This window comes from Arvicanthis niloticus, chromosome 2, assembly GCF_011762505.2.
Source record: "Arvicanthis niloticus isolate mArvNil1 chromosome 2, mArvNil1.pat.X, whole genome shotgun sequence".
NCBI classification, from domain to species: Eukaryota; Metazoa; Chordata; class Mammalia; order Rodentia; family Muridae; genus Arvicanthis; species Arvicanthis niloticus.
Genome location: NC_047659.1, coordinates 75,955,478 through 75,980,170, shown reverse-complemented (window position 1 = coordinate 75,980,170; position 24,693 = coordinate 75,955,478). Strand labels below are relative to the sequence as shown.

At 43.1% G+C, this 24,693-nt stretch overlaps 2 protein-coding genes and 1 long non-coding RNA gene across 3 annotated transcripts in view; 2 read left to right on the top strand and 1 right to left on the bottom strand.

Moving 5' to 3' along the window:
- Nucleotides 1-24,693, bottom strand: part of Elf5 (E74 like ETS transcription factor 5) — a 332,927-nt gene that overhangs the window by 243,560 nt on the left and 64,674 nt on the right. The gene's annotated exons all lie outside the window — the stretch shown is intronic.
- LOC143441174 (uncharacterized) lies at nt 6,168-7,454 on the top strand. The gene is made up of 2 exons (XR_013108402.1): nt 6,168-7,183; nt 7,337-7,454. It is a non-coding gene; the product is annotated as an uncharacterized LOC143441174 (long non-coding RNA).
- Nucleotides 12,144-24,693, top strand: part of Cat (catalase) — a 33,729-nt gene continuing 21,179 nt past the window's right edge. The window contains exons 1-2 of the mRNA XM_034496291.2: nt 12,144-12,334; nt 22,566-22,737. Of these exons, the coding sequence (XP_034352182.1) occupies nt 12,269-12,334; nt 22,566-22,737 (238 nt within the window). The 5' untranslated portion in view covers nt 12,144-12,268. The remainder of the gene's footprint in view (nt 12,335-22,565; nt 22,738-24,693) is intronic.

Sequence of the window (24,693 nt, the reverse complement as noted above, 5' to 3'; positions counted from 1 at the left end):
TCTTGAATTCCAAGACAGAAGCCAGTGATGGGTTTTGCAGCTATGGTGTTAGAATGACCAAATATCTGGCCAGGTTGTGGTGGTTGTGAAGGCCTTTAATCCTAGCACTAGGAGCCAAAGGCAGGCAGATCTCTGAATTCGAGGTAAGCCTGGTCTACAGAGTGAGGAAACCCTGTCTTGGGGTCGGGGGTGGGGGGAAATAGTGCAAATATCCTTGTTTCGTTTCCTTGGAACCTTCCCCATTTTAGCAATGAAAGTCTCATGTTCCAAGAAACCACTTAGTTCCAGGCAAACTGGGGTAGTTAGTCTTCCAAATGCTGGACATATCAACAGTGACCAGGAGATGAACTCCAGGTAGGGCAGCTGAAGACTGTGGATACACTGGAAACTAAATAAAATGAACTGGCAGTTGTGATGGTAACAGTGGTGCAGTCTGTTAGAAAGAATGGCAAAGCCCAGCAATGCCACTGGCAGATTAACCTGGACACCATGGAAAGAGACATGCTGACAGCATTAGCAAGCCTGGCTTTCCTATCTTCCCACTGCTGCTGTAACCAGTAAGTCCAAGGTGCCAGCAACCGTGCCTTCCAGGAGCAGCAGCTGCGATTCCAGGAGTGACATGACCACAGCTGTGTGTCTTCCTCCCTGCAATTGTCTTCCCTCTCACTTGACACTGCAAGTGTAGCTGATCCCTCCAGACTCTTGTTGGTTTTTTTTTTTTTTTTTTTTTTTTTTTTTTTGGTTTTTTTTTTCGAGACAGGGTTTCTCTGTTAGCCTTGGCTGTCCTGGAACTCACTCTGTAGACCAGGCTGGCCTCGAACTCAGAAATCCGCCTGCCTCTGCCTCCCAAATGCTGGGATTAAAGGCGTGCGCCACCACTGCCCGGCCTCTTGTTGGTTTTATAAGGCTTTCTGGGGCTGGAGTGATTGTTAGTTCCTAATGGAACAACATGGAATTATCCCCTACTTTTCACTATACACGGAGGAGCCTCAACACTTGACAAACAGTTGAGGTTTTTGTTGAAGAAGAATCAAAGTTTAACTGTCACAAATTAAGGATTTAAAAACTAGTGCTGAGAGGGCTGGAGATAGAATTTAATGATGGAGTACTCACTTAGATTCACCAGACCTTAGGTTCCAGCCCCTGCACCTCAAGACAAACCAAAGCAAAATAAAACAAAACCCTAGCACTATACGTAGGAAGAGAGGCATCCACAGGGCTGTATGTTAGTCAAAACAGGTATCATGGGTCATTGACTGGGAAACAAGTTTCAGTTAGATTTGAGGTTTTGGCAAACAGGGGTCACTGCAAGTCATGGCTCCAACCAGATGAAACTCCTTAGATGCGGTTATGATGGAATGCCATGTGGTCTTTAGTTGTGCTATTCCCTAGACAACTGTTACTCTAAGAGGGTGTTGCCCCCTTATGCCTTTTCACAGGCAAAATGACTTTCCCAGTAGAGCAGTGTGGGCTCTTGAAGCCAGGCCTTCCTCTGACCCTGGAGAGCTGCGCTCCTCCTGAAGCCATCTCAGGCCCTGTGTTTCCTACCATTCCCTGGGCTCTGCTCAGCTACATCGTGGTCCTTCTAGTACCCGACTCCCAGTGCTTGCCTCAGACTAGAACTGAGATCTAGTCTCTATCAATGTTTCAATTTTCTCTAAACTCTGCATGTAAGAGTTTATGCCTCCGTCTACCTTACTCTGTGCTCAGAAACTTCTAGTGCTCCAGGAGGAAAGTAGTGTGAGTGCAAAGTTTGGCTGCACCGAAGCCTCTTTCTGATGTATAGCCATTCACAGATGCAAAGTGTGGCTAAAACAGCTGGGAATAGAGGGTTTGGGCCATCTGGCACAGGGTAGAGAGGGCTCGTCAACATGTTTGTACTCTTAATGTTCCTTCCTCTTCTTCTTCCTCTTTTTTTTCCTGTTTCTATATTTTAAAATGTGCATCTTGAAAGAGAAGCAAAGAATAATTTGGCTTTGGTCCTATGACTTATGGGCTGATAAACTATCATTTTTTATGGTGTATATCATTTCTGATGGTTACATATATTTTTTAATATTTGGGTCATGAGACTGTCTGTTATAGAGAGGCAAAGAAAAAACACAGGGGACATAATAGAAGGAGAGCATGTGCTTTTGCTGGCAGCCAAGCACACACTTCCCCTTTGCTGGTCTGCCCAATGCAAGGCTTTTGACCGTGTGTCATACTGAATTCCCAGATCCCTGAGACTCACACTGCCGAGTCCTGATTCCAACCTTGATGCTCCCTAGGGGATTCAGTGTGGCAATGGGAGTTGTGGTGGATGGTATTTTGGGCACGGTCTTAATTAGGGTTTCTATTACTCTGATGAAACACCTATGTCCAAACAGCAAGTTAGGAAGAAAAGGGTTTATTTAGCTTACACTTCCATTTTGCTGTTCATCACCAAATGAACTCAAGACAATGAATGAATGAGGACAAGAACTCAAACAAGGCAGGAACCTGGAGGCAGGAGCTGGTGCAGAGGCCATGGAGAGGTACTGTTTACTGGCTTGCTCCTCGTGGCTTGCTCAGCCTGTTTTCTTACAGAACCCAGGACAACCAGCCCAGGGATGGCACCAGTCACAAAGGGCTGGGCCCTGACCTACTGATCACTAATTGAGAAAATGTGTTAGAGCTGGATCTCATAGCGTCATATTCTCAACTGCAGCTCCTTTTTCTCTGATGACTCTAGCTTGTGTTGACACAAAACCAGTCCAGTATCGGCACCTTCTGTTTGTTGTGGGCAGCAGTGGTCTTAATCTTTTTTGAACATCATGATGCTTTATCAAGGTTTACTCCATGACTGACTATCACTGCAGGCACTCAGATAACAGGAGCACATGTTTGAGAAGTATGTGTTGGTGGTACAAGTCAGAGTACCTTTCCTGTACAAAATCAACTCCATGAGTCAAGACTTGGGTTCTCAGAGTTTCTGTCCACAGAACAACATACAGAACAATCTCTAAGCCTAACAGTGTGAGCCTGCAGCAAGATAGGGGCATGTTCTAAACTCGGGCCTTGTAAGGATGACAGTAGGTGATACATACTAAGCACATGACTGATTATACAGCAATGAAAAAAGCCAGAAGCATATGTTCACAGTCAAGTGATTCCTTTCTCAGGACAATGATATGGGATAAGCTTAGAGTGCTCACTATAAACTGGAGTTTTATAAGTGTTAACGTGTGAGATCTCATAGTACATAGACAGTTTAAGGGAATCCGACAGCTCACCTATTTGTGCTTATTCCTTCCTGCTTTTTAAAGTTCTCTCTTTATCTCTCGATTTGTTTTGGTGAAAACGTTTCAGGTGCAAGTTCAGACACGATGTGGGAGAAGCTGGAGTTCCGCTTTCTTCACTCTCTCTTCATCTTGAAACCCTACCCTATATATGGTTTTCTTTGGACCCCATTCTGCTTCTCAGTCCTTTGCCAAATACTTTATCGTTAAGGTTTTGCCTGAGAAACTGCTGGCAAGTGAACTCCTCAAGGAATATATTTACATTTTAGGGGTAAATTTTTATTTTGATATTTTAATACTAAAATTGCAAAAACGAGCAAACCAAAGTAGTACAAGCAAGTAAACTCCTGTTCACCTTTGATCTAGATTTTTGGATAAATGTTTGCTTGCTATCTTTGTATGTGTCCAGTCATACACATACATATTATCTCTGACCCATTTGAGTCTGCAGACATCATATCTTTTTTTTTTTTTAACCATCATAATTGACCTTTGTTTTCATGAGGCAACTGCTTTTGACATTTGGCACAATTAGGAGATGATTGCTTCATGTCCTAAAGTCTCAGAATTGAATTTGTTTATGTCAGTTATTCTGGATCAGGAGCTTCAGAGAAGTGGGTCAGCAGATCCTCTTACCTGGTAGAAACGGAGTCTGTTCATGAATATGCTTTCTCAGGGAAAAGTCATTATACCACCTTAGAAGTCCAAGTCACCACCTGCTCTTAGCTGTAGGGGAGGACAGCTGGCTGGAGATCTTTTTCTTTCATCCCTGCTGCTCAACAAGGCTCTGCATCTCCAGCTGTCTTTTCTGGCTCCTCTTATGGGCCCCTCTTATGTGTGGTGTGGGTTCTGCAAGCTCACTGGCTTTCACAATGAAATCCACTGTCACCTTTCATGCTTTCTTTTAATGCCATTATCCTGTGATCTTCCTTGATTGTGACTACAAAACACGGCTTCCTACAAAGCTATGTCCTAGGTGGGAAGGAGATGGCGTAATGTGTTAGGAATATTCTAAGCATACAGGAAGCTCACCTCAGGGCTGCCTGTCTACTTTGTTGCGGGCAGAGAGCAAGGTAAGAGTTGTGATTTTTATCTCCAGGGCCTCTGCCTTGTCAAAATTCTGACCTCATCACTAATTGTCTACGTGACTTTGGGAGGTGAAGATCATTAGACTCATAATTAAATAAGTTAATACTGGAAAACCCCTGGAGCCTGGTCAGAGTAGGAGCAATATAAATTTTTGTTACAAACTTCTCTGAAAGGGAAATGTGTGGTGTGGGAAAGTTTGGGCTGGCACATAGATAGTTCATTGCAATGTGACTTTGTAGCTATGCATGTGGCGGTCAGAGGCAGTCTCTTCACTAGAGTAGTCTCCCTACAGAGATAAATACAATGTAATATCCCTAGCATAAAACTGGCTAGATTTTCTAAAGAGTAGAAATAGCCTATAAAACACCCACATGGGATAAAGAGCAATGAAAATTCTTGTGACTGAGAATACAACTGTTTTTTAAGTATTTCCCCATTAGCCCACACAATAGTTCCAGTAGCCCAAAGTGGCTGATGTTGCCATCTGACTCCCAATATCTTTTTACAATAAAATGTTTCAGTTTTGCTAAACACGTGATTAGCCAGCGAGTACATGTACAGTGAGTACATGTTCCAGTTTCCTACATTCTGGCCAGTGGGAAGGGATGGGAGCAGAAATCAAGTGTGCCATTTCCAGGTTGGACTTTGCAAATGACTGGGCATTTGCATTGTGCCTTTGACCATGTTTCCAGTGGTTGGCATGCAGTTTATGAGCATGTGATCTGAACCTTGGACTAAGAGATGCACAACCCGAGTTAAGGATAGCAGAATTGCCTAACCACCCTGGAACCTTCTGGGTCTGAGACATTTTGTGTGAGGGAAATAAACATTGACAACATGTTTAAGCAATTTTATTTTGTTGTTCTTTTTTATATAAGTTATAACTAATGTAGAAGGTGTTTTGAGCTCCACTTAATTGGAAATTTAGACTAAGCACCTTGGCTGAGGCACTACAGCTCAGTCAGTAAAGTGCTTGCCTTGGAAGTGTGAGGCTCTGAGTTCAATCCCCAGAACCATGCTTTTAATTTAAATTTATTTATTTATTTATTTATTCATTTATAATGTATTGAGTACACTGTCACTCTCTTCATGCATACCAGAAGAGAGTATCAGATCCTATTACAGATGGTTGTGAGCCACCATATGGTTGTTGGGACTTGAACTCAGGACCTCTGGAAGAGCTCAGTGCTCTTAACTTCTGAGCCATCTCTCCAGCCACCCAGGACAATGTTCTAAGAAGCCAAGTGTGGAGACACATGCTTGTAATCCCAGTGCTGGGGAGGCAGAGACAGATAGATGCCTGGGGCTTATTTAAAGAGTTCCAGGCCAGTGAGAGATCTCATCTTGAAAAAGTAAGCTGGAGCATTAGATCAGTACATAAGGAGGCTTGCTTAAGCATGAGGACCTGAGTTCAAATCCCCAGCACCTATATAAAATGTAGGGCATAGCTGCTCTTCCCTGTAACACCAGCCTTGGGAGGCAGAGCCATGAGGATCCTGGGAGCTTGCTAGTCCACCTAAGGTAATGGTGAGTTTTGGGGTCCATGAAAGACCATGTCTTAAAAGAAATAAAGGGAAGAAAAATATATAGGATAAAATATCCTTCTCCAACCTTCACATGTTCTGGCATGAGTACATGCACCCAAACACTAATACACATGAAACACACACACACACACACACACACACACACACACACACACACACACTCACATGCATGTGCTCACACACATCGTACACAAAAAAGTTGCCACTTGCCTGCAATGTACACCCACATACCTATGCTCATAAGACTAAATAACTTGTCCGAGATCATGAACTTTGTAGATAGCCATGGTTAGATCCCACACCAAGTGCTTTGACGCTAATGTGGGATTAGCCAAGTTCCTTGCTACTTTGCTTCTCAGAGCCCTGCTGATCTGATTTATGGAAATTAAGGACAGAGGCATCTGTTCTCCCACACAGACAGACTAGCTCTGACCAAAGGCTTCACACAGGACCTCTGTTTTTATAACCAACTGTTTATGTTTCCATACATACCTCACTCATGATGAATACTCCACTCAACACTAGGGATTGAATCCAGCATATATGTCTTGCATATGAAGGCAGGCATTCCCACTGAGTTATATCCCATCCTCTCAGTCTGTACTTAGTGTGTTGATTTGCCAGTGTTTTGTCAGGTTTGTCTGGTTCAGCCCAGGGCCATGCACAGGACACCACTTTACAGCACAAACAGGAACGTCAATCAAAATACCTCAGACACCGGAAAACAAACAAGCAAACAAAACCAACCAATCAAACAAACAAACAAACAAAAAAAAACAACTCGAAGCCAGGCACACCATCCCAGGCATTAAATGTGACTGTCTCACACAGCAGTTCTGGATGGCAGCTAACAGGAGGGACAGTGACTAAGCAGAAGGAGCCAGAGCCAAAGTTAAACACGGAGGTCAGTGTCCTGGCAAATCCAACAAGGATGCATGCACCTCAGCCGGGCAGTGGTGGCGCACGCCTTTAATCCCAGCACTTGGGAGGCAGAGGCAGGTGGATTTCTGAGTTCGAGGCCAGCCTGGTCTACAGAGTGAGTTCCAGGACAACAGCCAAGACTACACTGAGAAACCCTGTCTCGAAAAACCAAAAAAAAAAAAAAAAAAAAAAAAAGATGCATGCACCTCAGTTATAAAGAGATGTCTGCTTGTTCTTCCAGTCTGTGAGATACCACAGCACACCATTAATGAAGTCAGGCTTTCAAGAAAAACCGGAAGAAACCATTTCAGATCTCCATGATGAGTGAACCATAATCCTCATTCTTGGTGCTGTACTTCACACCTGGTAACTATTCATGCTTCAACAACGGCTTCTTCTTAACTGCCTCTCATACTCAGCCTAGTGGTTTTCCTGGGTATGCCGGTGTTTGCCCCTTCCTATCACACACTTGGTGCCGTGCGGTGTGCTCATTTTCTCTCTGTCTGTCTTTCCTCACAGACAAACGCCTAGAATGTGGCTGCAGGTTGTGTGAATTCTATACAGCTGTGATGATGGCTGAATGTAATATGAGAAGCATATCTTCGTTCTGAGAAATTCAATAAAACATATAACTCTATTGGTTCTGCTTGGTTTTGAAACAAAGTCTCAAGTGGCCCGGGCTGATCTGGAATTTATGTAGCTTTGCACTCCAGATCATTCTGCCTCTGCCTCTTTAGAGACAGGACTGCAGCCATGTGCCACACCTGGCTACATTCCGAAGTATCTAATACAATGTATAGCTTAGAAATATCTAGACCATATCTACACACCTTTAAAATCTTATTACCGAACCATTCTCTAAGAGCCAGTGAACATAAGCACGGCTCAGTGTTCCAGAGAACAGCAGGTAAAATGCTGCCGGAGCCTTAACATGTTCAAAGGATCTGAACCAAAGGTGATTTCTGAAAATAAACCTCAAAGAAATGTAACCAAATACAGGAAGTAATTACACCGTTATAGTAGAAAAATTAATGTTCAGAGTAAGGGGATGAGCAAACGAAGAACCCTGCTTTGTAAATTGTGTAACTGTGGGGAGGGAAAAAATTTCTTTTGAAGATACAGAAATGAGTTGGGGAAAACTTCATTCTGGAATGCCAAGTGAGAAAGTAGGACACGGGGCTGAAGACATGGCTCAGTCGGCAGAATGCTTGCCTGGTATGCACAAAGCCATCCCCAGCGCTGCATAGACCAAGCATCGTAAGACACACCTGTAATCCCCAGTCCTGGAGAGATGGAGGGTGGCACCTGGAAAAAGAAATACCCCGCACAGGCTCATGTATTTGAGCACTTGGTCCCCAGTTGTTGTTGGTGTTTGGGGAGGCTTAGGAGGCGGGCCTAACAGGAGGAAGTATGTCATGGGTGTGGCTTTGTGACTATGTAGCTTCATTCTACAGCCAGTTTTCTCTCTGCTTCCTGACGTGATCTTAGTTTTCTGCTCCTGCCTCAAAATGCCTGTTCCTTGCCAGTGCTCCCCACCCCCTGCATCTGGAACCATAAGTCAAAAATAAATGATGTCTTCTGAAAGTCGCTTTTGGTCATGGTGTTTTATCCTAGCAACAGACAAGCAACTGATATGACAGTCAGAATATCAGAGGTTCAGTGTCATCTGCAGCTACACAGAGAATTAGAGGCCAGCCCAGAATACAGGGAAACGTGTCTTAAAAACAAACAAACAAAATTAAGACAAGCATAACAAAGCAGTTAAATGTTATACACCATCCATTTCAAGCCTCTGTCACTTACCCTTATGTATGTGTAAGAGATAAAACATTGGTAAAAAGGACATTTAATGCCATCTGTGAAAGATTTTTTTTTTTTTTGGCATATTAGTCTATAGTTTCTAAGCCTTACACACATGCTTTACACATTTTTTTTAAAAAGCAGCAGAAACAACTCCCTTTCTGGTGTCTCTGTTTCCCCTTTCTCCACTACTAGCTTAGTAGCATGCATGGTACATGAGGAACGGGGAGTAAGGGCACATGAATCCGCACACCTCAGGATCTGTGCCCGTAAGGAGACACCAAGGTCAACCCGGGTTCTCTCTTAATCAGGGAGGCTGAGGTGAAACAGTTGGGGCCACAGCCACTGCCTTATGGAAAACTAGTTTCTTTAGAATTCGAATTTTGTTTTCTTCTCTAGCTGCCGAGGCCTGATCCATGGTGGACTATGGATGGCATTGGGGAGGCAGCTGCATCCTTCCCTTGCAGCCAAGGCTTGTTCTAAAATGAAGTAATTCTCTTTTCTATTGTGCTTTCTGCCTCCTCTCCCCTCCCGAGACTTACCTCTTAAAGCCACAGTGACGAGAATTAAATCGAAATGTGTAAAAGATTCTGTTTCTTGGAGTACTCCTGGGGCACCATTACCCCCATCACCCCATCACCCCATCACCCCATTATCTCCATCACCCCCATCATCCCTATCATCCCATCATCCCATCATCCCTATCACCCCATCATCCCCATCATCCCCATCACCCCATTATCTCCATCATCCCCATCATCCCTATCACCCCCATCACCCCATTATCTCCATCACCCCATCACCCCATTATCTCCATCATCCCCATCATCCAAGGCATACATCTCTCCCTTCTTTACCTCCCCTATCAAGGAGGGAAGCTTTACCCATAGAAATCTCCTAACTCAATGTCTAATCTCTTCTCTTGGCCATTTACACTGGACTTTAGCTGTCCTCATATCAGGATTAATAACACTGTGGTTTGTGCCAGTGTACTTTACTTCACTGAGCTCTGAACAATCAGAGAATAGCATTTCCAAAACAGCAACAACTTTATTCAATGCCAATAAAATACTCATGTTTAGTATTTTATTGTATATATAAAACAGGAACAAGCTGGCTTGTTGAATTCAGTGCTTGGAATTACCTTGAGGAGTCAGAGGGATCAGGTTGCAACGACTTGAAGCTATAGGAGGTTTTTAGAGATATCTCCACCTAAACTATGATTGGCTTGTAATCCTAAAACTTATGGGTAGGAATTCTGCTTAGGTAGCCAGTATAAATTCATCGCCACTGCTAGAAGCACACACCTTATTTTAAAACGCAAGACAGGACAAGATCAGAGCCTGGCTGGTGTCTCCATTCTTTTTGTTCCTGTGGAAATGACTCTTTAGGAATCAAGGCAACAGTAACAGAAACAGAGAAGAAAGAAAGAAGGAGCGAGCCCCAAATCAAAGAAGACACATCCATACAAAGAATGAAGAACACATGACTCACGCCTCTTTTTATTTACTTCATTCAGGTCTATTCTAGCTACAGAGAAAAGGCCTGCTTTGCTTCTTCTCTGACGCTGACTTACTTAACAAACAGTAGGATCTGGAGATGAGTAGACGGGACTGGAATTGTGACTGTCTGTTGGTAATTGTACGACTTTGAGCAAGTTTTTTATTTACCCTCCTGTACCTCAGATTCCCAGGCCATTTAATAATCATGATATTAGTATATAACTTACAGTGTTGTTGGGTCAACTAAGCAAATATGTTAAAAAGAAAAACCCCTAATAGTCGAACAGTCTCTGATGTATAGGAAGTACTCAAGGAATTCTAACTTAAAATTGGTGTTATATTTAATTAATTAACTTAATTAATGAATTAACCCTGTATGTATGTGTATAGGTGCAGTAGTCAGGGACAAACTTTTGGTAATCAGTTTTCTCAGTCTATCACGTGGGGCCTGGGTATTAAATTGGGTTGTCAGGCTTGGCAGTGAGCTCCCCTATCCACTGAGTCATCTTGCTAGCTCCATGTTTTCTTATTTTTATCTATTTTCCCTTTTGTGGTGGGGCTTGACATATGCTAGGTGAGTACCACTGAGCTATAGTCTCAGCCGTGTGTGTGTGTGTGTGTGTGTGTGTGTGTGCGCGTGTGTGTGTGTGTGTGCGTGTGTGCGTGCGTGTGTGTGTGTGTGTGTGTGTGTGTCTGTGAAGACATTTGACAGTTGGTTCTTTCCTTCTACCTCATGGATCTTGGGGATTAAACTTTGGGTGCTAGACCAGGCAGTGACTCCTCACTGATCCATTTTGCTGGTCCCTTGGAATTTTAGATGTGACAGTCACTGCCTTTATGGGCTCCACATTCTAGGGACAGTGTAGATGTAGATATAGCAAAAGACACCAAACAAATAGTACAGTGAATGGTAATTTTACAATTATGTTAAGAACAATATAGGAAAACTATCGCTGATAAGATGAATTTGTGACTGTTTTCCCCAAGAGAATGCAAAACTTACAATTTTACTAGTTCCCGTTACCACATCTTTGTCAAATCAAGAACAAACTTTGAAATGTCCTCAGTCACATGTCCACAGCCCATAATCAAGGTGAGAGTTGAGGTTTAATTTGAAAATGATAGCATCTACACATGTGTATCAAGTTGTTTAAAGATAACTTCTAGCAACTGAGAGAAAATATTCAACCTATTGATTAAAATAGAAAATAAGCTTCAAGTCACTAAATACTTAAAAACATTAGTAAATGTTTTACTTCCTAGTTTCATATTTTTTTTTGAGACAGAATCTCATATCCTAGTCTGGTCTCAAAGGAGCTATGTAGCTGAAGATGACCTTTGACTTCTAGCTTCCACCTCCGGAAGGCTGGGGGTAACGGCCTGCACCACCGCGCAGTTTATAAGATTCTGGCGACTAAACTCAGGGCTTTGTGCATGCTAGACAAACACTCAACCTTCTGAGCCACATCCTCAAACCCAACACAGATCCCCCTCTCCCCACAGACAAAGAGCTTTTCATTATTCTTCCCTGTCAGGGGAGAAAATGGAGGAGTCTGTCACTGCAGTGGATCCAGGCCACTTTGGCACAGTGAGTCAAGTCACAAGTTAGATTTTTCCTTCTCACAGAGGAGGAGGTCCGCACCAATCTGTAGTAAGATTAAACAGTTTCAGAGTGCTTTTACAGCAAATTGTTGGTATCCAGCCTGGTAAATGATAACCTATCAGTGCGAGAAGGAAGAAAAAGACCCACCCACCAATTAGTAGCAAACAAAGTAAGCAAAGTGAGACACTTTGCACAGAGGAATTGGACCCTGAACTGTGACTCTCAGAGGTCAGAGAGCACCGGCATAGTCCCGGCACTGCCTTTCGGTCCTCACCGGTCTTCCCAGGCTCTTTCCATCCCGGGATCCACCTCCCGGAGCCCCCACTTCTCGCCCCACCCTCCTTCCAATCCTGTCTCTTCTAGAGTTCCAGTGGCCAATCAGGAGGCGGCCGTCCCGAGGGGTGGGGGGCGGTGCTGATTGGCGGAGCTTGAAGTCACCACTCCAGCCGGCCTGGCCAAAGCGATTGCCTACCCCGGGTGGAGACCGCGCGTGTCCGACCCTCCTGCCTCTCGCTCTGCAACTCCGCAGCTCCACAGTCTTACACCATGTCGGACAGCCGGGACGCAGCCAGCGACCAGATGCAGCAGTGGAAAGAACAGCGGGCCTCGCAGGTACCCTGTGTTCCCTAGAGCCTAGAGTTCCCTAGAGAACGTGGGCGGCGGCGAGTAACGGCGCGGGCTTCCCCTGGGTGGCCTGCGCTGGGGCTGCACCACTGGCTGCGCTCGGTTGGCTGCTTTCTGTCCCACGGACCGTTCCATTCTGTAGAGAGGGGATGGGGCTTCCGGCCTGCAGGACTTGTCGCCGGCAGCAGGGGCCGGGTGTGGATGGCTCCGAGTTTGGCACTTGTGCCAGCTGGGACTTAGGTCACAGCTTGAGGGAGACGCGGAGCCGCCTGGGCAAAGAGGCAGAGAGCTGCAGCTGTGAGCCAGGAAGTTGGAGCCAGCTCCTGCTTTATGTTTATGAAATCTTAGATCTGCACGCCTTGGTGTTTGGGAGGTGCCTGAGCCTGTGCCTCCAGCATCATTCATGGTGACATGCAGAACACACAACATTCAACGATTAAGTAAAAGCATTTTTACATTCATTATTTCATTGGCACTGAGGAGCATCAGACCTGGTATTTTAGAACTGGCAATGACATTAGACAGTAATCATCGTTTTGATTCACAGAACTTTGAGTGCCTGTATGTGCCATTTGAGCACCACAAAGTGTACAAATATTCCTGAGATAAGACCACACCCTGGAGAAGTTTAGAGTCAACACTGAGAGGCAAGATGTGTAAACAGATGATTACTATTTAGTTCCGATTGCAGAGTAGCTGTGGCATGTAGAGAGTATGGGGTTGGCTGCAAGACATCCCAAGCAGATGACACCGTAACAGCGCCTACATAGACAGTGGGGATTTCAGTAGACTTGGTAGGGACGGTCCTGGCCTGGACATCTTAGAGAGGTTGGAGCAGCTCATACTGCTCGGTTAGTAGGGTGTTGCCGGGGTAAGGATGAGGGAGACTTTCTCCTTTGCTCTTTCTTCCTTAAAACCCAGCTTTTGATGGTGAACTGGGAAATCAATGTTTGGCGTTCATGGACCTAGTTTAGGAAAATGCTGATATTCTCTAAGCTCTTGGCCCCATCGTCCTTCATTATTTACAGCTAGGTCCATTAAGTTTTGTTTTTTTTTTTTTTTTTTTTTTTTTTTTTTTTTTTTTTTTTTTTTTTTTTTCCTGAGTTCTTCAAGTGAACCAGAGAAACAGTCCTAATTCAGAACATAGAGCTGGTTAGTGATAAAATCAAGATTAGAATTAAGCTCCTTAGAGCCAGGACCTGTGAGGTACCCAGTGGTTTCGAAAGCCTGCTTCATGATGTCATGAACACTTGGAGTGTGAGAGTTTCAGAAAATAAAGTGCATGTGTTCTTAAAGGTGTCCTGTTTATTTTGAGACCAGTGTGTTTGAGGAAATCATTAAGTTGTTGCTCTCTCCTCTTTCCATAACAACTCCGTGCTCCGTGTATGTCACCTATTGTTGGAGATACTGATGTTTTCTTCCTCAATTCGTGCTACTCTGAATAAACATTTTTAGGAGACGAAGCCCCCTTCTTTCTGGAAGGAAATTAGCATGTGCTATATAGCTTAGATAAGCTGAAAAGTGTCGAGAATTCAGAAATACCGACCGAAAAGAACCGCAGTACACACGTAAGTGTCCACTTTCTGTATTGCACAATTACCTCTTTTATAAGATTACCCATCTCCCTATCCCTTCATTCATCCAGGAAATTAGTGATGTTTTTTAACATCAACAGTGTACATACTTTATATCTGAACGCTTCGGGGATGTGAATGAAGAATGTGGTGTGCGTGCACAGGTTTACGGTGACATTTACATATAGTGAAACATGTAGATTTATGTGTTCTCTTCAACAAGGTTTAATACTCAGACAATTGCATCCTGAGCCTGATATCCAAGGCTGGACTGAGGAGATGGTTCAGTGGGTAGAATGTTTTCTGTTAACGTGGGAGGATATGAGTTTGAATCACCACAATCCATGTAAACCCTGCCATGGTGATGTGCACCTTGGAGTCCCAGTGTTCCTTTGTGGAACTGGGAGACAGGAGAGCATCTGGAAGTTCACAGGCTAACGTGGTGTACACAGCCGAAAAACACCATAAACAAAGTGGAAGGTGAGGGTTGATGCCTGAGGTTGTCCTCTGACACACACACACACACACACACACACACACACACACACAGAGAGAGAGAGAGAGAGAGAGAGAGAGACAGAGACAGAGACAGAGACAGAGACAGAGACAGAGACAGAGACAGACTGAGAGGGAGACTTCAGTGTGTCCAATGGAAATCATTGTTCTGAATGTTTTAACCATTGATTTATGGGTTTTTGTATAAAGTTCTATTTATTGTTCAGTGAAAATACTTTCTTGTGCCATGTATCAGCAGTTAGGTTTTTCCACACTATGCAGTACTTGTTACAAGATTAGACCATTGTTTGTTTATACTATTGCTGGGCACCTGGGTTATTTCCAAGTTTGGATTATTATGGATAAAGTTGATATGAAAAAATTTTTTATTAAAAAGTATTTATGTTATGTATATGAGTACACTGTACCTGTCCTCAGACTCATCAGAAGAGGACATCGGATCCCATTATAGATGGCTGTGAGCCACCATGTGGTTACAGGAACTGAACTCAGGACCTCTGGAAGAGCAGCCTGTGCTCTTGTTTTTTTTTTTTTTTTGTTTTTTTTTTTTTTTTTTGGTTGGTTTTTTTTTTTTTTTTTTTCAAGACAGGGTTTCTCTGTGTAGTTCTGGCTGTCCTGAACTCACTCTGTGGACCAGGCTGGCCTCGAACTCAGAAATCCGCCTGCCTCTGCCTCCCAAGTGCTGGGATTAAAGGCTTTTAATCCCACTGCCCGGCTTTTTTTTTTTTTTTTTTTTTTTTTTTCCCACAAGACGCGGGAAACGGGACGAGGCGACGGCGGGACTCGAACCCGCGCACCAAGAGACGGGGCACCCTCTGGTGCCCTCTGCGGGCGGGAGCCTTAAGGGCCGAGCCACCGGCGGTTCACTGCAGCCTGTGCTCTTAACCACTGAGCCATCTCTTCAGCCTGATATGAAAACTCTTATACCAGTCATTTTATGCACCCACACTTTGATTTTTTTCTAGCTGAATGTGGTGGCACACACCTGTGATTCCAGTCCTAAGGATGAGGCAGTTGGATCACCAGTTTGAAGTCAGCCTGAGTTTCATGGCAAGAATCCTGTCCTAATAAATAAGACAAAACCCTGAACTACTGGGATTGTAGGATTTACTGGGTTATAGGGCCAATGTCTGTTTTAGGAGCAAACTGCACAGTCATTTTCCAGTGTGGTTGTACCATTTTATACATCCATCAACATCATGGAAGTTCTGGGTGCCTTGCTTCCCATCAGCCTTTGGTCTTACCAGACTTAGTCAGTCATTGCTCTTTGTGGTTTCAGTTTGCTTTGCAGTAATGGACTGGAGATGTTGAGCCTCCTCTCAGATGCCTGCTTAATATCAGCCCCAGTGTAACCTGTTGGTGTCTCTTTCATCCTTCTTAAACTTGCATTGTTTGTCACCATTGATTCATGGCCCTCATTTTAAGTTCTGTCTTGTGTGGGCTAAATGCTGTAATCACAGTGTTCAACATACAAAATGGCATAAACATCAGAAATGTCTTCCTTTTTTGTATGGTTCAGAGTGGTTTGAGGTTGAAAGAAACAGGGATGTTTTGTCCTTTATAGTTACTGAGGCCTTAGCTGAAGGAAGCTTCCAGTTGATTAGCACAGGGTTCTAAGTACTTGAAGCAGGGGCTGGAGAGATGACTCAGTAGTTAAGACCAATTGCTTCTCTGGCACAGGACCTGGGTCACCAGCACCTACATGGTGGCTCAAAAAATAGTCTGTAACTCCAGTTACAGGAATCTGACACTCACTTCTGGCCTCTGTGGACACTGTACCCTTCTAGTGCCCATACATGCAGGCAGACAAGATAGTAACACACACATAAAAATAAGTATTTATAAGTAAGTAACAACCCCCACTAAAGTACTTGAGGCATGAGTATTCAGCCACACAAGTGTTAAGTGTATGGAGAAGGGTATTTGGGGAGATTTGGGATCAGGCTTACTTCTATTCTAGTTGCCTTAGTTGGGCTCTGTTATGGGCCAAGTATGGGGGAATCTGGAACTGTGGTCTATCTCTGTGTCTAGGAAGTCACATTTTATCATGTTGTCTAAGATACACATTTCATGTTTCCTGTAAAGCTATCTGTGTATTTTCTTTTCATGTGATGAGCCAACAGATACAATCTCTTTTAAAGACTTAGTTATATTTTTATGACATTAAAATATTCTTTTTTTTTTTTTAAAAATATATTCTTTTTTACTGGAGCTGTAAATGTTGCAAGTGTCAGCCTTCTGTTATCTCCTAAGAACCAGATGTCCAACGCCAAGTTGGATGGATCCTTCTTTGGCATTAGAACCAGAGTGTTGATCACTGTGAGAGCAATTTACAAAATAGAGTCTTCTTGTGGGCAGATGTTGCTGACAACTGAACTGGGAGCTTTGTGAACATTGATTATTGAGCATTGAATCCAGTGTCTTCACAGGCTTGACTTAGACCCACCTTAAAAAAAAAAAAACCAAAAAACAAAAAAAACCTTCTCTTTCTCTCAAAAATACATTAAAGAGAAGGTTCTGCAGGTATCCTCAGAAGTTTGCATGGAACTGAAACAGGAGTTTTGTTGCCCGTTGCTCAGACCACATGGGTTCTTCCTTTGGGATTCCCAGGTTTAATAAGTCACCTCTGCTCAACGTCAGAGTCCTAACTCTGTTCTGTCCCCTTGTTACCGGCTCTTAGCCTGCTGTCTTGCCAGTGAGTTTTCCATAAGAGAACGTATGTTTTTGAGGCTAACCCTGATAATGAACATGCTGATGGCACAGAGCCAGTGTGAGGGGCGGGGGAGAGAGATGGAGAGGGAGCAGCTGAATTAACCTGCATGAGCTCTCTTGTTTCATGCAAGCAGGAGTGGAACTGCTAAGTCATGGTGTGTCAGCAGGAGAGACATGGCCACGGTTTTTCTAAGTCTTTGTCTTAGCCAACGTCTAGGCTGTTCTGTTTTCTCTCCAGGTTAGAAAGCAGGAGCTGATTGTAAAGTGTGAATCAGAAAATATTAAGTGTAAATCGGAAAATATAAATTCACGGTTATCATTTTGTTATTAGTTTCCTTTTTAAAAAAATCCAATCCTGCAGCTTCTAATAAAAAAAGAAAGGAATCTCTTTCATCTGTAGAGGACCTGTCCTTCAGTTCTTAAGCCTTTCTCTCCACATTCCCCCTCTGTTCTCTGCCTTTTGAAAACTCACACTAGACCAGTCACTTTTTTTTGCAGTCATGTTTTGTGCTCTTGGTAAGTTTGATCTTTATATAGGATAATTCTAAATGTTTGTACTTACTGAAAATTGGCAGCTGTGTTTTGGTTATGAAGGAGTAAAAGTGAATAATTGAGATGCATTAGCAACTACTGTGACCTGTTTACTCACATACAAATAAGACAGCATAGCCTTGCTTGACAAAACTTTCTCATGTGTGTAACTGAGTGACTATATTCACTCTGTCTTTGGAGCCCTGGCTTGGCGAGTGTGTGGTCTGATATTTATGATTTGGATTTTGATTTTTTATCTTGGAATCCCTTGCTATTTCCTTCTGCCCTTGGCCCTCCAGATCTACACTTACTGAGCAGTGCACCATGGGAGAGCGGTTCTTGGCTACCTTATCAGATACTTTAGAGTTGTGCTGTGACTCCTGTGATCTTAGTGTAAGACCTATCATAGTCAGAATCAAAATGGAGCTGCTTGTGTCAAATCTTAGTAATGGCAACTAAAAATCATAATGAAGCCCAGAGATTGTGAAGGAGGGACGCCATGCATATTTGCTTGGTAAGAATTACAGACAGAAGAGTCGGCTTAACCCCAAGCCACACAAAGGCCACTGTGCACTTCCATAAAAAATCTTCTGTAAGAACATCTGTCTGACAAATGGATGTTCAACCCTGGACCATTGCTACCCTTGTTTCCTGATCCTGACAACTGAAGAGTTGTTGTTTCACAGTGATTCATACAGCCACCCTCCCTTAGTCCTTTATATAGTTTTCTTGTCCCCTTTGAAAACACCAAGGCAACTATGCAGTGTTGTGACTCTCTCTGTTATTTCAGAATAAATACATCGTTCTTTAGAGAATCTATGTTCATATTCAGATTAACAGGCCATAATGGCTGCAGATGGAGTAGCAGTTAGTTACAATGCTGTAGAGATGGCTCTGTAAGTATGAGGGCTGGAGTTTGGAATCCCAGCATCCACATAAATGCCAGGAGGGAGACGAGACTCCCCGGATTGACCTGGCTAGCTAGACTAGTTGAATTAATGAGCTCTGGGCTCAAGTGAGAGACCCTGCCTCAATGAATAAGGTAGAGAGCCATGGAGGAATACACTCTGACTTTCATACACACATACATTCAAATGGACCCACACTCATGGGAACTGACTGCACACATGTAAAACAAACATGTACACACACACACAGTTTCATGTTTTTCTACTCTTAGATTTCACTGTTCATATGATATATTACTTAACATTTTATCAAGTAGTTACTTGGTCCATATTTTAATATTGTATTTACTTCCTTATTGAGTACTCTTGGTGGTCCACACAGTGTAATTTAGGCAATGAATATAGCAGAATGAAAACTCATTTTTGCCTTGTGAGTACACATCGACTTATTGGCCAAGGCAGCTGGTAGTTTAACCAGGATGAGTCAGTTTACAAGATAGAATATTCTAGAGTGCCGTCTTAGCTGTGGTCCAGAAAGCATACTTATCTAGCTTTAAAAATTTTTAATTACTTTTTTTTTTTTTTTTGAGAGAGAGAGAGAGAGAGAGAGAGAGAGAGAGACTGACTCACCTATAACTCACTATAAAGGCCAATTTGGTCTTGAACTCATAATTCTCCTGCCTCAACCCGAGTGCTGTGCCACCATGTCTGGCCAAGCCCAGATTCCCATTTTGAAGGCTATCAGAACAATGCCCCAGTGTTGTGCCTTTATCTCTTTATTTTGTTCTTGAGAACCCATCCCCAGGTGTAAGCGCTGATACAGTACTTGAAGATTATTGTTTATTTGTTTTTTGAGACAGGCTCTATCTCTATAGCCCTGGCTGTCCTGAAACTTGCTTTGTAGACAGAGATCCGCCTGCCTCTGCATCCTGAGTGCTGGGATTAAAGGCTTGTGCTACCACCCACTGCCTGTTGCTATTTAAGAGAGTATATAAGAGACAGAATTCAGAATTTAGGATTACCTGGACCACATGAAAGTTGAGTTTTTAAATATTTCTTGGTGAGAACAAGCCTTCTGAGTAGGAGGCAGTGTTTCTAATCTGAACAGTTGCCTAATAGATAAACTTTTTTGTGTACAGTGCTGAACTCTTGGTCTGATCTGGAGTAAACATTTTAGCACAGGAAACTACAACGGAGCATAGTGGGGGTTTCATGGGCACATAGCTGTATTATTGAAGCACCCCCTACTCTTTCTCTGCCTTTATTAACAACTCTCCCATATTCCTTTTATTGGACATTTTTCCCCCTTTGAGTATTCATTGAAACTCCTCTCCCACACCCCAAACCCTACAATGTTGTGGAAGATGTCAAACCAGTGCTGGAGGAGAGAGCCAGCATGCTGAGCTTCTCAGTGCTCGCCTTCAAGTTGCAGTGACAGTGTTGTTTTGTTTTTGCCTCGCCTACGCCCCCTCCATTTTTGGGATTTCATTTCAGATCTAGAGTCACCAGTAAATATTTCAGTATGTATATCCAGGAGCACTCAGTAGTATCACTATGCCACATGCCCATCACCCCCAAAGAGCCAATATCTAGCTAATGTGTTGTTTCCTGATTGTCCCTCTGTGGCCTGCCCAAGACTGCCATCTCCAGAAAGATCTACACACCCAGTTTCAAAGGGTTCCTGCCACCAGATAGCAGAGTTTACGCTGTGTCAGTGATGTATGTGTTTTGTACTGAACACCTGTTGTCCTTGGGGGAGGCTAAGGGTGCCTGTGCTCCTGGCCCTTGATGGAAAACCTGGGCATCAAGCCTCTAAGGACATCATTTCACATGTGTCCTTACCTGCTGTTGAAGAAGAAGATGTGGCCTGTGGGAGAGGGCCTTGGAGAGCTTGGTTTCCTTCAGACCTTACTCCATGTGCCTCTTCACTTGGCCAAATTTGCTTTATGACCAGATAGCCATGACTATGAGTAACTGGGGCATCCTGGGAGTCCTGGAAAGCCACAGAGCCTGGGAAGGGTGTGAGGGCCCTGACCTGGGCTTTCTGGTTCTCTCCAAACTGTTCTCTCAGGTCCAGGTACCAGTGAGGTTTGCATATGCCATTATGTGACTTTTCTTTCTTTAAAATTTCATTTTTCATAAAACATATTTTGGTCTTCTTCATACCTCTTTCCCAACTTGTCCCTGATCCACTCACCCAACTTCACATTCTCTTAAAAAAGCGAAAACAACAAAAAAACCAAAAAGTCAGACACAAACTCAAAACTGTGAACAGACATAAACCAAAAAACCCGGAAAACAACCACAGCCCATGGAGTTGACTTTGTGTTGGTATACACAAATAGGAAAAGGACTTAGGTAACATCAATTTTAAAAATTTTTAAAAATTGTTTTTAAAGTGATCTTTTGCTAAGTTAAAAATGATAATAACAACAATGCTGTTGGATATCCATCATCTGTCCAAAGTTACCTAAGGGCCAGAGAGATGGCTCAGTGGGTAAAGCATTTGTCATGAGGACCAGGGTTAAGATCCTCAGAATGGATGTAAAAGCTGGGCAGGTAAGGCAGCCATCAGGAGGCAGAGATGGGCTCCCTGGCACAAACTGGCTAGCTATACTTGTTGGTCAGTGAGATTTGGGTTCCACTGAGAGACCTGCCACAGTAAATAAAATGGAGAACAATCAGGGAAGATGCTTAAAGCAACTTTGAGCTTCACATGCTTACATGTGTGCACCTGACCCATATACATGCTCTCACACATGGGAACATGCATGCACAAAGGTGCTCACACTACACATATACACCACACACACACACACACACACACACACGTGTTCTCTGGGCACGTGCATCACCTGTTATGTTGAATTCCAAACATTGGTCTCATGAGATTGTCGGGAAGCTTAAGTGAAATAACTCATGTGGTCTGTTCTCCAGTCCCATCAACTCAGTGTAGCTAGTAAATCTTTATTGCATGGTGGGATTATGATTTTCACTACTGTTATTGTCAAGGTTAGGGATCCAACCTAGAGCCTCATGCAAGAGAAAAATGCTTGACCATTGGATAAGACCTGCTTCTACTGTCATGTTTTCATCTAAGACCACACACATATTGTGATGAATCCTGTGTCAGCCCTCTGTCCAATGCTGCTCTAAACATCCCCTGAAGTTGGGCAATCTTCTGTTTCAGTCTTTGCCCTCTAGGGTCTTCTGAATTACAGCCTTTTGAAGCCTTTCCTGTCATGTTTGCTTTGGAGGCAGATTGTATGACCTTGAGGCCATGTGAGGAAATCTGTTAATGATTTAGGAAATTTGGTCGAGCACTTGTGTGAGAGTCTTGTTTATGGGTTTTATAAATTCCAAGGTGATTTCCCCCAGTGTTCTTCCATATATAGAACATTAGTAATATAACCTGTCTTATCAGAAACTAGTATTTTTAGCCAAAAGAAAGGCATTTTGTTTGTTTGTTTGTTTGTTTGTTTCTAAACTGAGAAGAGATACCACACATAGCTTGAGAGAAACGAGCGTCTGTCTATAGCATTACCTCTGGATGTCCCTGTCATGGTGTCCTAAGATTATGTCTGAAAGCTCCATTGCGTGACAAACTTTAGCCCGTGGTAGGTACCAACTGGCGTGGATTTTTTGAAGACTAACTGCTTGTTGTTAGTTTTGACATTGAGTATCAAGCACATATGTTCTCTTTTGAGGGGTATCTATCTGGAGCTCACATGTGGAATCCAGCTTCCATCTCTAGGAGCAGCTGAGCCAGGTAGCAGACATTAGTCACTTCTGCCTCCCAGAACAAGTGTCTTGGGAATTGCTGTTGAGGTGTGACAAGGATTTCTGAGAGCAGATTTAGTATTTCAGTGCTTAGCACACAGGAGCAAGGCGGAAGGTGTGAACATTGCCAGGGATGATGGTGTGAGTGCAGGGTTCAGCTGCACTGACTCCTGTACTGTTCCCTTCCTGTTCACATAGAGACCTGATGTCCTGACCACCGGAAGCGGGAACCCAATAGGTGATAAACTTAATGTGATGACCGCGGGGTCTCGAGGGCCCCTCCTCGTTCAGGATGTGGTTTTCACTGATGAGATGGCACACTTTGACAGAGAGCGGATTCCTGAAAGAGTGGTACACGCAAAAGGAGCAGGTGAGAGCGCTGTGTTCCTCACTCCTAACCTGGCCCAAAGGATTTCCAAAGAACCTGACAACCTTAAGTAGAAGGAACCTTGTAGCTATCAGATCAAATCTCCTTTTGGTAAAACCCTAAATCTTTATTCTTGGAAGAAAGGAAAATTGCTTGTTAGTAGAACAATAGCCTAGGTTTTTATATTATTATATATCATTATAACAACATATTATAGAATCATATATTGTTATACTGTTTATTATTGCATATATTATGTATGATATAATTTTATCATAATATATAAGTAATAATATAAATAATGTATAAGATATTTTATAACATATAATATAGACATAAATATAACATGATTTATATATAATATATAAATATCTTTATATGTTATACATTATGTATAAAAAATTAAAAATATTTATTCATTTAATGTGTTTGGGTGTTTTGCCTGTGCACCACATGTGTAACAAGTTCCAAAGAGGCCAGAAGAAGGCATCAGATCCTCTAGAACTAGAGTTATGGACATTCTGTTCTGCTATGTATGTGTTGGATGTTGAAGCTGCTGAACCGTCTGTCCAGCTCCAAAACAGTTTTTAAAAACCTAACTTTTGAGAGCAGGGGAGATAGCTCAGTTCATAAAGTGTGTCTTGCACAGCCATGATGACCTGAGTTTAGATCGCCAGCATCCACATGTAAAAAGAACTGGCATACTATAATGTACCTGTGACCTCAGCACTGGTGAGAGGGTGTCGGGGGAGGGGAGTGGACGGGAGCTGTCTGTTGGCCAGCCTAGCCAGGTCAGTGAGCTTCAGTGTCAGTGAAAGATCTGTCTCAGAAAGAAAGAAAGAAGACAGAAAGAGAGAGAGAGAGAGAGAGAGAGAGAGAGAGAGAGAGAGAGAAAGAAAGAAAGAAAGAGAGCAAGCAAGCAGTCAAGGACATCCAGCTTCCCCTCAGACCTCCTCACTCACATGCACAGACCCTCACAGGTACATGCTCACATGGTGTGCACACACACATACAGAGAACAAACAAATAGTAATTTTACAGCTAGGTGTGATGTGTGCCACATTCCTGTAATTTCAGCACTTGGGAAGCAGAGGCAGAGAGAGACGGAGTTCAAGGCTAGCCTGTGCTAAGCAGTAATATTCTGTCTCAATAAATCAGGTTCAGTGCAAGAATGCATACCTAGCCAGACTAGGGTTCACTCTCCAGCACCATACATACTAATTAGTAACCTTTCATTACTTTTTCCATTATATAGTTTAGGAAAGTGAACACACAGATAGAGACACACCCCCTACAGCTGCAGCTTCGTTAAAATTTGCTTTTTGGGAGAAATACTGAAATGAACTGAAAAATAGAGCATAGTTATGTTGGAGTGGTGAGTTTGTGGTGAATTTCCCTTCTCTTTTGTCTAGCTTCTGTAGAACTTTTATCTTTTATAGTGGATGTAAAAGATGACATTGAGCCAGGCAGTGGTGGCGCATGCCTTTAATCCCAGCACTTGGGAAGCAGAGGCAGGCGGATTTCTGAGTTCGAGGCCAGCCTGGTCTACAGAGTGAGTTCCAGGACAGCCAGAGCTACACAGAGAAACCCTGTCTTGAAAAACAAACAAACAAAAAAAGATGACATTGATGTTTTAAAAGAAAAACCTCAATAAGAAAAAGATTAGCAGCCAGGTATCATGGGCGCACACCTTTGATCTCAGCGCTCAGGAGGCAAAGGCAGATAAATCTCTTCAGGGCCAGCCTGTTCAACATAAAGAATTTCAGGCTATCCAGGGCTACATAGAGAAACCCTGTCTTCAAACAAACAAACAAACAAACAAATGAGAAACAGAGCCGTGTAGAAAGGATGACATAATCTCTCAGCTTGCTCCTGTGTTCTTCTACTCAGCCTTCCTGGCTTCAACTCTGCTTCTTAGATAAGTTACTTACCATTGTTGTTTTATATCTTCTCTGTTGG